This window comes from Myxocyprinus asiaticus, chromosome 17 (assembly GCF_019703515.2).
Source record: "Myxocyprinus asiaticus isolate MX2 ecotype Aquarium Trade chromosome 17, UBuf_Myxa_2, whole genome shotgun sequence".
NCBI lineage: Eukaryota > Metazoa > Chordata > Actinopteri > Cypriniformes > Catostomidae > Myxocyprinus > Myxocyprinus asiaticus.
The window spans coordinates 4,000,964-4,015,452 of record NC_059360.1 but is presented as its reverse complement, the minus strand read 5'-3'; the positions used below and the strand labels follow the sequence as shown (position 1 = coordinate 4,015,452).

Genomic DNA, 14,489 nt, shown 5'->3' with positions numbered 1-14,489 from the left:
CTGGGGGATCAATGAATACCCCTTGGCCGCCCCACCATCGAGGGTATTGAGAGCGGGGGAGCTGAAAGATCAGGATCGGGCAGTAAAAGGTGCCCCCCACGATCTTTTCAGCTCCTCATGCACTTCCGGGAAGAAAGGGACCGGGCCGGGGCATGGCCATGAGCGGCGCTCTGGACCCAGGAACCAATCATCGAGCCGCGTGGGTTCAGGGGAGAGTGGAGGGTTCCACTCTAGCCCGATGCTCACGGATGCCCGGGAAAGCATGTCCGTCATCTCCGCACCGGCCTGAGACTGGGCCACCACACCCGATGGAGGGACCCCAGCCGAGGCGTCCACGTCAGAGTGGACGAGCCCGCTCTCCGATGCTGTGCTTGATAACTCATCATCTTCCTGGGCCCTGAATAATAGGTCGAACTCGCCGTGTGACGAGCCGGTGGTCTCATCCGAGAGCCCGACCGGGGCAAGCGAGTGTGCTGGGGAATGAGAGGTCCGTGGGGGTTTACCCGGCGGAGGTGCTCCCATTGAGGTCCCCAAATCGCCCCCAGTGCTCACCGGCACAGCCTCATACCCGTAGGTAAAAGGGCTGAGGCGGGGAGCCGCTGGGGTGGCTTGCTTTCATACGAATGCAAGCCGTGACCGCAACGTTGCCATGGTCATGTTCTCACAATGATGTCTCCGCGTGGGCAGTGCTCAGACACGTAAGACAGCGATCGTGGCTGTCAGAAGTGGAGAGATCAGGAATAATACACAAACGGAAAGGCATCTTTAAAAAGACGTTTCTGTGTGTGCCGCTCTTTTAGAAAGAAAATATACTCTTTTAGAATATACTCTTTTGCTCTTCCGAAGTGCCCAGGGGCGTTCTCTGCACTCCACGTGTGCAGAGGGGGAGAAGCTGCTGAAATGCACCGTAAATCCAGCAGTTTTAAGTGAACGGTAAAGAGAACGGAGTTTGAATTGAATTCAGTGCACTGAATGCAACCGCTTGGCTCCGAAGAGAAAATCTGAATGAGTGGTTGCATACCAGCTCCTTTTATACCCGTATGTCCGGGGGAGTGGCATGCAAATTCCACTCGCCAGTTCCCATTGGCCTTTTATCAAAAAGCAGAGGTGTTCGGGGCTCCCAAGAGTGACCCCTAGTGTCACTACATCGACACAACGTCGAGTGAGTGACAGATAGGGAATTATTGATTTTAAATGATGCTGCATCCAAGCCATCAGAATACTTTTAACTTTAAGATGCTGTGTTAATGGCATGAGATGCTGAAAACCATTAAGATGTGACGCAACCAAAGTGAGATGTTCCAAAGGCGATTTTATGACGCATGTGTACATAGATCAAAAACAGCATTGTCGTGACGCAAGAGTATGTCCTGTTAGAATAGCCCTTATAATAAGTCTAACTCAGACAGACTTATGAATTCAATTGCAAAATGGACTGCTGTGGACTTTAGGCCTGTGAATGTTTTATTATATTGAAATATCTTAATTTGAGGGCCTTTCTCAGTAAATATTGGTATATGTGATTAATAGCAATTAATGAATTAATCAGCATATCAGCACATCATGTAATGAATTCGATTAAAATTGTAATAAATTGACAGCTCTAATAATTAACATCACTATACTGTAACCCTTGAACAATCTACGAGGTTGGGAAGGTTACTTTTAAAAAGTATTCTACAACAGATCACAAAATACTTGCTGTAAAATGTCATTCATAATGTATTCCATTAGATTACTCAAGGTCAGTAACGTAATCTAAATACTTTGGATTACTTGTTCAGCACTGACAAGTAAATAAAGAAAATTAACTTATATTAAAAACATTCTTTGAAAAAAAAAAGCCTAATATCTTGTGCAGTTTTGCTACTCAAGTATCTTTACAGAAAAACAATATTTATATTTATATTAAGAATATGATTTTTGCAGTACATCTTAGCTCTAATATTAAAGGTCTTACTAGAGGAAAAAGTAATGCTCCAATGTACATTTATTCATAGAATTCTTTATAAAATACAGTATAATCAAGCCTGGTAAAGGATGCATGTAAAGGCAAGAAATAGCATTTTAGTTTAGCATAAAGCTAAATGTTCACATGACAATTTATACAAAACTAAAAACTATTTTTGCTGCTCCAAACTTCAAAACCTCACAGTTTGTAGAACAACATCCTTTTCTGATCGTATGTGGATTCTGTTCAAAGAATGAGGCAGAAAATATAATATTTGTAGATTTCTATAGGATGTTAAAGGCTTCATTGGTTAGCATTTCTTGTAAAATTACCCTCATAAAAAAACATTGACAAGTCATGAAATTGTGTATTTATTGGATTTATGTTTCATCTGTCAAAGCATTTCTAACTGTTTTTGTTAAGCTGTAGAAACATTATGTAGCTCTTCTATTAAGCTCCCAAGGGAAAGTTCCTCAATGACATCATATCCACCTTTTCACTCACAGTGTGAACTTGTATAAATGCAACACATTTTAAGAAAGTGTTTCACTGCTGTTCAAACACTCCTCGGATCGCATCATTTATATGGATAAATGTTTTCCAACTGAATAATCTAAACATGACAATAAAAGGCAAATCTCTTCAGTGATCAAAATACTTTTTGAATGTAACTGTATTCTGATTACCAATTATTTAAATTGTAACTGTAGTGGAATACAGTTACTAATATTTTGTATTTTAAATACATAATCCCATTACATGTATTCCGTTACTCCCCAACCCTGTGAATAATGAATAGTTAAGCAAAAAAAAAAAAATTTATATATATATATACAGGTGCATCTCAATAAATTAGAATGTCGTGGAAAAGTTCATTTATTTCAGTAATTCAACTCAAATTGTGAAACTCGTGTATTAAATAAATTCAATGCACACAGACTGAAGTAGTTTAAGTCTTTGGTTCTTTTAATTGTGATGATTTTGGCTCACATTTAACAAAAACCCACCAATTCACTATCTCAAAAAATTAGAATACATCATAAGACCAATAAAAAAATTTTTTTTAGTGAATTGTTGGCCTTCTGGAAAGTATGTTCATTTACTGTATATGTACTGTATATGTAGGCTCCTTTTGCTTTAATTACTGCCTCAATTTGGCGTGGCATGGAGGTGATCAGTTTGTGGCACTGCTGAGGTGGTATGGAAGCCCAGGTTTCTTTGACAGTGGCCTTCAGCTCATCTGCATTTTTTGGTCTCTTGTTTCTCATTTTCCTCTTGACAATACCCCATAGATTCTCTATAGGGTTCAGGTCTGGTGAGTTTGCTGGCCAGTCAAGCACACCAACACCATGGTCATTTAACCAACTTTTGGTGCTTTTGGCAGTGTGGGCAGGTGCCAAATCCTGCTGGAAAATGAAATCAGCATCTTTAAAAAGCTGGTCAGCAGAAGGAAGCATGAAGTGCTCCAAAATTTCTTGGTAAACAGGTGCAGTGACTTTGGTTTTCAAAAAACACAATGGACCAACACCAGCAGATGACATTGCACCTCAAATCATCACAGACTGTGGAAACTTAACACTGGACTTCAAGCAACTTGGGCTATGAGTTTCTCCACCCTTCCTCCAGACTCTAGGACCTTGGTTTCCAAATGAAATACAAAACTTGCTCTCATCTGAAAAGAGGACTTTGGACCACTGGGCAACAGTCCAGTTCTTCTTCTCCTTAGCCCAGGTAAGACGCCTCTGACGTTGTCTGTGGTTCAGGAGTGGCTTAACAAGAGGAATACGACAACTGTAGTGTCTGTGTGTGGTGGCTCTTGATGCCTTGACCCCAGCCTCAGTCCATTCCTTGTGAAGTTTACCCAAATTCTTGAATCGATTTTGCTTGACAATCATAAGGCTGCGGTTCTCTTGGTTGGTTGTGCATCGTTTTCTTCCACACTTTTTCCTTCCACTCAACTTTCTGTTAACATGCTTGGATACAGCACTCTGTGAACAGCCAGCTTCTTTGGCAATGAATGTTTGTGGCTTACCCTCCTTGTGAAGGGTGTCAATGGTTGTCTTCTTGACAACTGTCAGATCAGCAGTCTTCCCCATGATTGTGTAGCCTAGTGAACCAAACTGAGAGACCATTTTGAAGGCTCAGGAAACCTTTGCAGGTGTTTTGAGTTGATTAGCTGATTGGCATGTCACCATATTCAAATTTTTTGAGATAGTGAATTGGTGGGTTTTTGTTAAATGTGAGCCAAAATCATCACAATTAAAAGAACCAAAGACTTAAACTACTTCAGTCTGTGTGCATTGAATTTATTTAATACACGAGTTTCACAATTTGAGTTGAATTACTGAAATAAATGAACTTTTCCACGACATTCTAATTTATTGAGATGCACCTGTATATATATATATATTCTGCCATAATCATTACTCACCATCATGTTGTACCAAACCCGTTTGACATTCTTTCCTCTGTGAAACACACAACAATAGATATTTAGTAGACAGTGACCAGGGGCTGCCAAGCTCCAAAAAGGACAAATAGTACCATAAAAGTTAAGTAGTCCATACAACTCATGTGCTATATTCTAACCATACAATTTCTTTGTGTGAGGAACAGATGGAAACAGTGAAAATTTTCATTTTGGATGAACTATTCCTTTAACTACAATTACGTCTGAGAAAGCTAATACAAGCTAAGCCATTTTCTTCACATTTGTACAGTATATTAAACCATTCACAATCTACACAATAACGTTATATGGCAAGATGAATGGTGGGCCAGGAACTAAACCCTTTTAGAAATGCCTCCGAGATCTTCCTTCACTATATTCCTGAGGTATGGAAATATATGGAAATGATCTGGAGGCAGATGCATAATGAATGAGGCGGCTGGGGTGAATCATGTCTGGATTTAGGGCTGCTGCTAATTGCAATTCTGTGCAGATAAGTGCGAGATGTGTGACCAGACCGAGGGGGGAGTTGATAGAGGGAGGAAAAGTGAGAAAGGAAATAGAAAGAGAGAGCGAGAGTAATAAAAGATGGCAGCAGGATGCCCACTGGGAGATGCCACTTTGATGCCCAACTGGTGGCACTGTCTCATTGGGTCTTTTGTCAAACTGCAGATAAAGCAGCTCTCTCTTTCTCTCTCTCACCTAGAGCTCCCTTACCACACACCATCATTTACATTATGTTGATGTACCATGAAATCTACGGCATTCTGCTGAATTACTGACAATCAATTCAAATGTGATTACCTTTCCATCTGGCGAGACTTTTGAGCCACGGGTTCTGATCCCATGAAAACCAGGAAGTACACATAAACAATCAGGAGTAATTCTGAGGTTGCATTTTTGCTCTTAAATTGCATGGTTACTTGGCTGATGGCTAGGGTTAATAACATATGCATTCCTGTTGACTGTGTTGCATAATTTACAACAGGGTTTCTGTTACCTATTCCATTAATGTCCCAATGTCCGACAAATATAAAAGTTGTTGGACACAATGTTCAGATGAAATATTAACAAGATATTAGCAACCCCTTTAATTGATACCACAAGTGTACAGCGTGACGCCATCCCAATGATGCAGCGCTTCGCTGCCACAGAGGTATAACTTTCCCGACAGCTTGCATAGTCCTAATTCACGACTACAGTGGGTTGTATCATGCACACTGACAAAAGCAGCCTGCTTTACTCTCATTTTTCATGCCCTCAATGAGAAACTTCTCTCATCAGAATTGCATTAAAACAGCCTTGCTGTAGAGAACGCTGCTCACATTTGACTTCACGTCAGCAGCAAATGGTTCTGGTCGATGAGGAAAATAGTCATAAAAATAAAGAGAAAGAAATAAGCCAAGGTGAGAAATAGTATTACAATATGACTTAATGATTTTTATTATTTTTATATTTCTTTGTGAATGAAAAGATATGTGATAAATTGCAGTTTAGCATTTTTTTGCTTTGCCCTCTGTTTTTGTTATGAATGTTTTTTTTAATTAGATGCTAATAATTCCAGGACTGCCTTTTTTTTTATTTTTTTTACGGAAAAGCAGCTGTAATGAACAAATATTTATTGTTCAGTTGACTTGATTGTGTCATTATTATATCGCATATTATGCATAGTCCATACATGTTACAGCGCAAAATAAACAGAAATGAAATTTGTTCAGTAAACGTTATACCTCCGGGACACGTTGGTCGGCACCAAAATGTCTTAGTGGAAACTCTGATTTGCAACTAAAAATACAACTCGCTTTTGTCTCCACTCTGTGAACTGAAGCTCACACGTGCCCACACATTCAACAACACTTCCAGCTTCGGCCACAGGGGGCAGTTTCAATTAAATTTCAATAAGTATAGAACGATTTCAAAAGCAGAACGTTCAACATCCTGTCGCTGAATTCACAGTGAGATTATTCTGAATAGTTCGACACAGAGCTGAGATTACTTTTCTCATATGATAGCTAAGCTACAGAGCCCCTTTGAGGGCAGAGTGGGAATTATTTTTTTCTAAAATAGTTTTGTGTGACCCCCCCAATAAGTTTTGCATTCCCTCGCAATAGTGTTGCGTTCCTTCACAATAAATTTACCATGGCTTTACAATAGTAACCATATTTTAACCTGATATTCATATTGAAATCATAGTGATAATACAGGAAAACGAAAACTATGATAATAAAAATCTTAATTTTGTGTTTTTTATGGTTTTACTGTAGGAACCATAGTTTTTAACAAATCATTTTTCTTCAGGAATATTGTAGTATCCACTGTTGTAGACTAACCTTTTTTTGTTTTTTCGTTTTTTGGCAGAAACCATGGTTTTACTAAAGTAATATTATAGTAACTATGAAAAGTAAGTTAAGTATGTCATGGCTCAGGTGAGTTTGTCAGTTTGTTTGGAATGTTTTGTTATTTTCTCTCCCTCATTTCTTGAAGGCGCAGCCGGCATGCATGATCAGTGTTTCTGTGGGAACATTGATTGTTCCCAGGGGAACGCTGATCATGCCACTAATTAGCATGTCGAGCAACACCTGGTTCCCCTTTAATTCACTCCCTTCTTAAGCCCTTCATGTTCTCAGTATCTTTGCTAGATTGTTGTTTGGTGTGAGGTAACTGACCCCATTCTCTCTGCCTAGTTGGTCTCGTGTATCTGTTGGTTGCCCGCGTGTCGGGTGTGTGGTTGCCTTCCAGTTTGCTGCATGTCAGCTGGGTATCCATGGAGGATACTTCGTCTTTGCCCGTGTGTCAGGAGCAAGATCGCCCTACCTTGCTGGCCGTTGTTCTGCACCTCAGTAAGCTTCAATGGAGGATTCCACAAATCTATTCCTGACTTCCACAATGCACACACACATTCTACCAACATACTCTTCATGGATTGCCCCTTGCGTGGCCACGGCACGTGCGCTTCTCAGAGATCTCTTCTTGCTGCTGCAGCTGGTCATCCACAACTCAGTGTTTACTTATATTTATTGTAAATAAATCCTTTGAACTGTTCCTCTGCTCTTGGGTTTGTTTGTCTCACTATCACTCTGACAGAACAATCTTGCCTAGTATGGAACCAGCGGAGGAATCCACTCTTCGCTCCGCCCTCTCTCAGCAGGGAGCTTTGCTGGGACAAGAGCATGATCAAATCTCTGCATCTAATTGGGCTCTGGAGATGATGGCTTCTGGAGATGATGACTTCGCAGCTTGCCAAGCTGGCTACTCTCAGGAAGCATCTTCACTGGCTCCGCCAGTTCCCCAGATTTATGGCCGATCAGAAGTCCGTATTCCTCCTCCAGCCCTGTAATCAGTGCATTCTTTCACAATGTTCCTTGTTCTTCACGTTACAGCCCTCTACTTTCGTGTCAGATATGATGAAGGTGGCTTGTGTGATCACACTCCTCACCAGAAGGGCTGGTGAATGGGGCACTGCCATGTGGGACAACAGACATCCTTGCTGTGCTTCCTATCATGCTTTATCCGCGGAGCTCCGCTGAGTTTTTGATCGCTCGGCTCAAGGTCGGGAGGCGGCGAGGGTCTAATTTGGACTGTCTCAAGGAGATCGACTAGTCTCAGATTATGCGATCGAGTTTCACACCCTGGCTGCTTCATGTGAGTGGAATGGTCACGGCATGTGGGATCGGTTTCTGCATGGGCTTTCCGACGACATCCTAGACAAGATTTACTCTTTGGATCTGCCTCCGCGCTTCGATGATTAGGTGGATCTGGCTATCCGAGTCGATCAACGCCTTACCCTATGCCATCATCACTGTCAATGCCGCTCTCCACCTACCTGGGTGGCTGATCCTCCTACCCAGTCTGCTTCTTCAGCCAGGTCACCAGAAATACGGCCTGACATTGAGACTATGCAAATCGGAAGAACGCAAATCTCACGTAGGGAGAAACAACGACGCCTCGTCAATGGACTATGTTTTCATTGTGCTCGGTCTGGTCATCTCCCTGCTTCCTGTCCAGAAAAAGACACTGCTCGTCAGTAGGAAAGGGGTTACTGGCGAGCACAACACCGTTGGACAAAACCCCTGGACTTTGGACACTTGTCCCGGCTGCAGAATGGATCTGCTGGTCTCAGCCTTGGTGGATTCCAGAGCCTAAGGGAACTTTATGGATTTCGACTTGGCTTCTAAATGGTGGCTTCCTATGGTCCAGTTGGATGAACCCATCACCACACACACCCTCAGTGGCACGCCGCTGTCCGTCATCACCCAGTCCACTAAGCCAGTCACCTTCATCTCTGGAAATCATATGGAGCAATTGTCATTTTACTTGATCCAATCTCCATCGGCACCGGTAGTATTAGGGCATCCTTGGTTGGTAAAGCACAACCTACACATAGACTGGTCAATCACACTGGTCTTACACAGAGCCCTTATTGTTTGTCGCAACTATGGTGTTTCAGTCCAGTCTTCAGGACTATCCCTGTCCAGTCTTGTGTTTCATTGCAGGATGAACCGGCAGACTTATCCGGAGTACCGTTGACATACCATGACTTGAGGGTGGTGTTCAGCCGGTCCCACACCGCGACCCTTCCTCCTCATTGCCTGTACAGCTGTGCGATTGAATTGTTTCTTGGCACCTCGTCGCCTAGAGGATGGCTGTATTTGCTCTCAGCTCCCGAGAGGGAGGCCATGAACAGGTATATAAATGATTTTGGCATCCGGTCTCATCCACCCTTCCTTGTCGCTGGCAGGGGCGGGGTTCTTCTTCATGGAGAAGAAGGATGGCTCGCTTAGATTATCGGGGCTGAATGACATCACGGTGAAGAATCTCTATCCTTTGCCATTGATGTCCTCAGCTTTCGAACTCTTGCAGGGAGTGTCCCTCTTTACGAAGTTGGATTTACGCAATGCTTATCACCTTGTCCAGATTAGGAAGAGGCATGAGTGGAAGACAGTTTTAACACTCATAGGGGGCACTTTGAATATTTGGTTACGTCTTTCGGATTGGTCAGCGACCCCGCCGACTTCCAGGGGCTCGTTAATGACATGCTTAGAGACATGGTTGATCGCTTTGTATTTGTCTATCTTGATGATATTCTGATCTTCTTCCAGAATATCCAGGACCATGTTCAGCATGTTCAGTGACTGCTAGAGAATTGGCTGTTTGTCAAGGTGGAGAAGTGCGCTTTTCACGCACAGTCGGTTCCGTTCCTGGAGTTCAACATTTCGTCCGAGGGAGTGCACGTGGACCCTGTTAAGGTCAGAACCATCTCCGATTGGCCAACCGTAGGTTCTCGCAATGCATGAGGTTTATTAGGAATTACAGCCAACTTGCCACACCTCTGACAGGTCTCACCTCCACATGCAGTAACTTTTGTTGGTCCCTGTGAGCTGAGGCCACATTTTATAAACTAAAAGAGCGGTTTTCTACCGTACTCATCCTAGTAACTCCCAACCCTGCAAGTCAGTTCATGGTGGAGGTGGATGCATCTGTCGTTGGTGTAGGAGCGGTCCTGTCGCAGTGCTCTAGACGGAAAGATGTATCCGTGTGCTTTTCACACAGCTTAACACCAGCTGAATGGAATTACAACATCGGCAACAGAGAATTTTTGGCTGAGAATTTATATATAATAATTTAATTTTGTCCTGTCATATCACCCTGGCTCTAAAAATGTCAAGCCCGACTCCCTGTCTCGATGTTTTGAGGTCAAGATCGCTACCATCCCACCTGATACCATTGTACCTGCCACTTGTGTGGTGGGCATGGTATCCTGGGAGGTGGAGGCTAAAGTCTGTGCTTCGCTATTAAACACCATGCCCCCTGCTATGTGCCCAACAGGCCAGTTATTTGTTCTGAGATCTGTTCGGACGCACATCCTACAGTGGGGTCACTCATCTAAAGTCGCTTGTCATCCAGAGGTGACTTGCACCCAGACACTCATTAGACAGTGATTCTGGTGGCCATCACTGGCACTGGACATACGTTGATTCTTAGCCGCTTGCCCCATTTGTGCGACTTAAAAAATGTCCTGTGAACCCCCAGCCAGGCTCCTCCAACCGCTGTCCCTTGGAGACCCTGGTCGCACATAGCCATGGATCCCTCCCCCTCCCATGGCAACACAGTCGTTTTGACTGTAGTAAACCAGTTCTCAAAGGCGGCTTATTTCCGCTCCCCAAATTACCTTAAGTGAGGGAGACAGTGGTAGCAGTCATTAATCACATCTTCTGCATTCATGGCCTCCCGGTGGATGTGGTTTCTGAAAGAGGCCCCCAATTTGTGTCATGTTTTTGGGCAGAATTCTGTCGACAGCTGGGGGCTACGGTGAGTTTGTCCTCTGGGTTTCACCCCCAGACAAATGGGCAGGCGGTGCGGGTGAATCAGGAGCTGGAAAAGACACTGCGCTGTGTGGCCTCCCGTAATCTGTCTTCTTGGAGAGATCATTTAGTCTGGGCCTCGGATATCAGCCCCCTCTGCTCCCTGCACAAGAACCGGGCCGTTTCCCATCGTCAAGATCATTGGTCTGGTGGCGGTCCTTCTCAAACTACCTCCTCAGGGCCTGGGTAGCTCAGCAAGTATTGACGTTGACTACCACCCCTGGAGTCGCAAGTTTGAATCCAGGGCATGCTGAGTGACTCCAGCCAGGTCTCCTAAGCAACCAAATTGACCCTGTTGCTAGGGAGGGTAGAGTCACATGGGGTAATCTCCTCGTGGTTGTTATAGTGTGGTTCTCGCTCTCGGTGGGGTGCGTGGTGAGATGTGCGTGGATGCCGTGTAGAGTAGCATGAAGCCTCCACACGTGCTATGTCTCCACGGTAACACGTTCAACAAGCCATGAGATAAGATGCATGGATTGATGGTCTCAGACACGGAAGCAACTGAGATTCGTCCTCCCTCACCCGGATTGAGGCGAGTCACTATGCCACCACGAGGACTTAGAGTGCATTGGGAATTGGGCATTCCAAATTGGGGAGAAAAAAAAAAAACATATTCACCCCGTTTTCCACATCTCCAAGATTAAACCCGTTTTACGTTCTGAGTTTCACCCTGACACACCCGTCCCACCTCCTCCGCGTCTTGTTGAGGGTTCTCTGGCATATACGGTCAGGAAACTGGAGGGGGGTACTGTCATGGCTCCAGTGAGTTTGTCAGTTTGTTTTGTATGTTTTATTTACTCTCCCTCATGTCTTGCAGGCATGGCTGGCATGCATGATCAGTGTTTCCATGGGAACATTGATTGTTCCCTGGGGAACGCTGATCAAGCCACTAATTACGCTATGGTATTTGTAGTAAAACCATAATAACCACAAAATTATGATTTTTATTACCATAGTTTTCAAGTTCCTGTATTATTACTAAGAATATCAAGGTTAAAATATGGTTACGATAGTAAAACCATGGTAAATTTATTGTGAGGGAACGCAAAACTAATTCAAGGGCATGCAAAAAATATTGCAAGGGAACACAAACTATTGCGAGGGCACGCAAAACTATTTCAGAAATCAATTCCCACCCTGTCCTCAAAGGGGCTCCCAAATATGCAAATTAGGCAAAATATTTAATAAACAAATGCTGAAACAGTGGAAAATATGTAGAACTTCTATAAAAGGGGTTCCAATTCAGTGAAAATCTATGGTGCTTACTGGTGTTGTGTGGTTATAGAATCCATTTTTAGGTCGTAGCCTATGTGCTAGCATATTTATATGGGTATAATGTTCATGTAGTGTAGGTGATTCTCTATATTTTAAGAAAGGCACATAACCTATATATATATTTATGCCAATTTTTTTCAGTTGTTGAATTGACTACATAAGCAGCAACCTTCTAAGGCAGCATCATAACTGACAAGTTACTGAATTGAAATGTTCTTTATAGGCAGCTCTGTTTACAGTCACTTGATCATGTGCGCCACACAAAAAGCACTCGACATGAAGTGTATGAAATATTTGACAAACAGTTAATTCTAATAGAGTTTGACCAAAGTCTTTCTAGCAAGTAAGACAACTGTCGACCATCTTTGGCCCTCTCAGCTCTCAGGAGGCTATTTCCAGTCATGAAAGTGCAGCTCCAATCTACTTGAATGGGGAAATTTTGAAATATCATAAAAGGTTGGTCAAGATTAAGATCAAAGAACACATTTCAAATCAGCAATAAAATATGACAGCACTCACTGCTGAAAAGAACAGCATTGCTGGTCACCGTCTTATGTTGTGTTTTGGGTGCTGGTCCCCCAGCATGGGATGCTGGTGTGCTGGTATTCCCACCAGCATTTTAAACTAGCCTAACCAGCTTCATCAGAAAGACTATGCTGGTCAACCAGCTTCACCAGCTAGGCTTTGCTGGTGAAAAGCATGGCTATGCTGGTGAAAAGCATGGCTATGCTGGTCAACCAGCTAGACCAGCACAAACCAGCCTAGACCAGCATGGGAAATGCATGCTGGTTGAGCTGGTCTTTTCAGCAGGGCTGGAATCATAAATTATGCTTCGTTAAAAAAAGAATTTTTCCCAACTTGCATAGCTAATGCGCATGCACATTCTCGAGTTGATTGACAGGCGATGTCTGTATCTAAAAGGTGATTGGTTCTTTTATCTGAATGGCGGGACTTCCTTTCTACATCTGTTGACCATTGGGTGTTCCAATTTCTCCCATTGATTTTAATAAAAGTGGCCCACTAAATAGTCTCTGGTTTGATGTTAGCCTGTTGCTAAGCTAACAACCTGATACTGTAGTCTACTAAGCATAAATCTTACTGAGGACAAACAAATATTGGGTGTAATAGTACATTTCTGAACTATTATCTATTGATACTTCCCAGTTCTGAATAAAATCTGAATAAAATCCCTTGACTTGGATTTCACTTAGCTTTTCACAACTCTGGGATTGCCTTATGCATGAAGGACACATATAATGCTGCCTTAGAATTTGGCAAAATTAGGTATCCAATAAGCAGTGTTAGGTGTAATCTTATCGATAAATTAATCAGTAAAATAAGTAATCTAATTACAGTTGTAGATAAGTGATTAGTAATTTTTACTACCTAACTAACCTAACACAGCTTAAAAGGAACAGACTTCACATCAGGAGTGTGTCTATATATGGTGACAAAAAATGCAGTCTAGGCAGGCAGCTCATTAGGTTTTTAAACTGAGCCTATATGGAACTTTGTGATCTACCCCTTGGTCTGATAATATATATTTTATGTTAACGTCACGGCTCTGATTGTCTCGGCAGTGAAGCGCTACTGTAAGAGCTCGAGTTCAGCAAGCAGCACCAGCAGCAGTTACGGGCCCAGCAGTAGCAGTCTGAGCTGTGGAGGAGGCGGAGCCAGGGGAGCGAAAAGCAGTGCCAGCAGCACCTGCAGCAAGAGCAGCTTCGACTACACACATGACATGGAGGCAGCGCATATGGCTGCTACCGCCATCCTCAACCTCTCCACCCGCTGCAGGGAGATGCCACAGAACCTGAGTTTCAAAACCCTTGACATCTGCACACAGGTACACACATGCTGCCTGAGTGACTGTGTGTCTACTGCCACTTCTTGAGATGTGTTCACTCTTCATAGCCCTGCAGAAAATCTGTGGGTGTCTGTTATGATATCACTCCCAAGAGCCAAGCAGATTATGAGATGTTAACAAATGCAATCAATAATGTGAATGACAGAGATGCATGAGGATGGGGTAGAGGCCGATTCGAGGCTGACAGATTATCATTGGGTTTGAGTCAAAAGAAATTTAGATTATAAATATTATTAGAGTGGAATTCACAAAAGCCCTATTCAGACGGGATTTGTTTTCTGGGCATACAACGGGCTAAAGGCCCCACAGAGTAATGGGCACTTTTGATTTTAAATGGCAAACTAAATAGCAACACAAACTCCCACAGCACTTTCCTAAACACCTGTTTGTCACTATACACTGAAAATATTCCTGATCAATGAGATCATTTTGTGCAATGTCAAAAGTTTGATTTTGTGGTCATTTGATCTAACTCTTAATAACTTTAACATGTTGCAAATTTATGCTGCTAATGGGAAATTCTAAAATTTATTTTGAGACAAAGTCTTTTTTTCAGTTTTGTTTAAGGTGGTTAAATCTGAATCTTTT

General features: G+C 42.9%; 1 protein-coding gene across 8 annotated transcripts in view; it reads left to right on the top strand.

The window, feature by feature from the left end:
* The window catches only part of myt1lb (myelin transcription factor 1-like, b), a 262,765-nt gene that overhangs the window by 197,256 nt on the left and 51,020 nt on the right, over positions 1-14,489 (top strand). For all 8 annotated transcript variants that reach the window (XM_051723176.1, XM_051723183.1, XM_051723180.1 and 5 more), the window contains exon 11: positions 13,618-13,880. In XM_051723176.1, the coding sequence (XP_051579136.1) occupies positions 13,618-13,880 (263 nt within the window). The remainder of the gene's footprint in view (positions 1-13,617; positions 13,881-14,489) is intronic.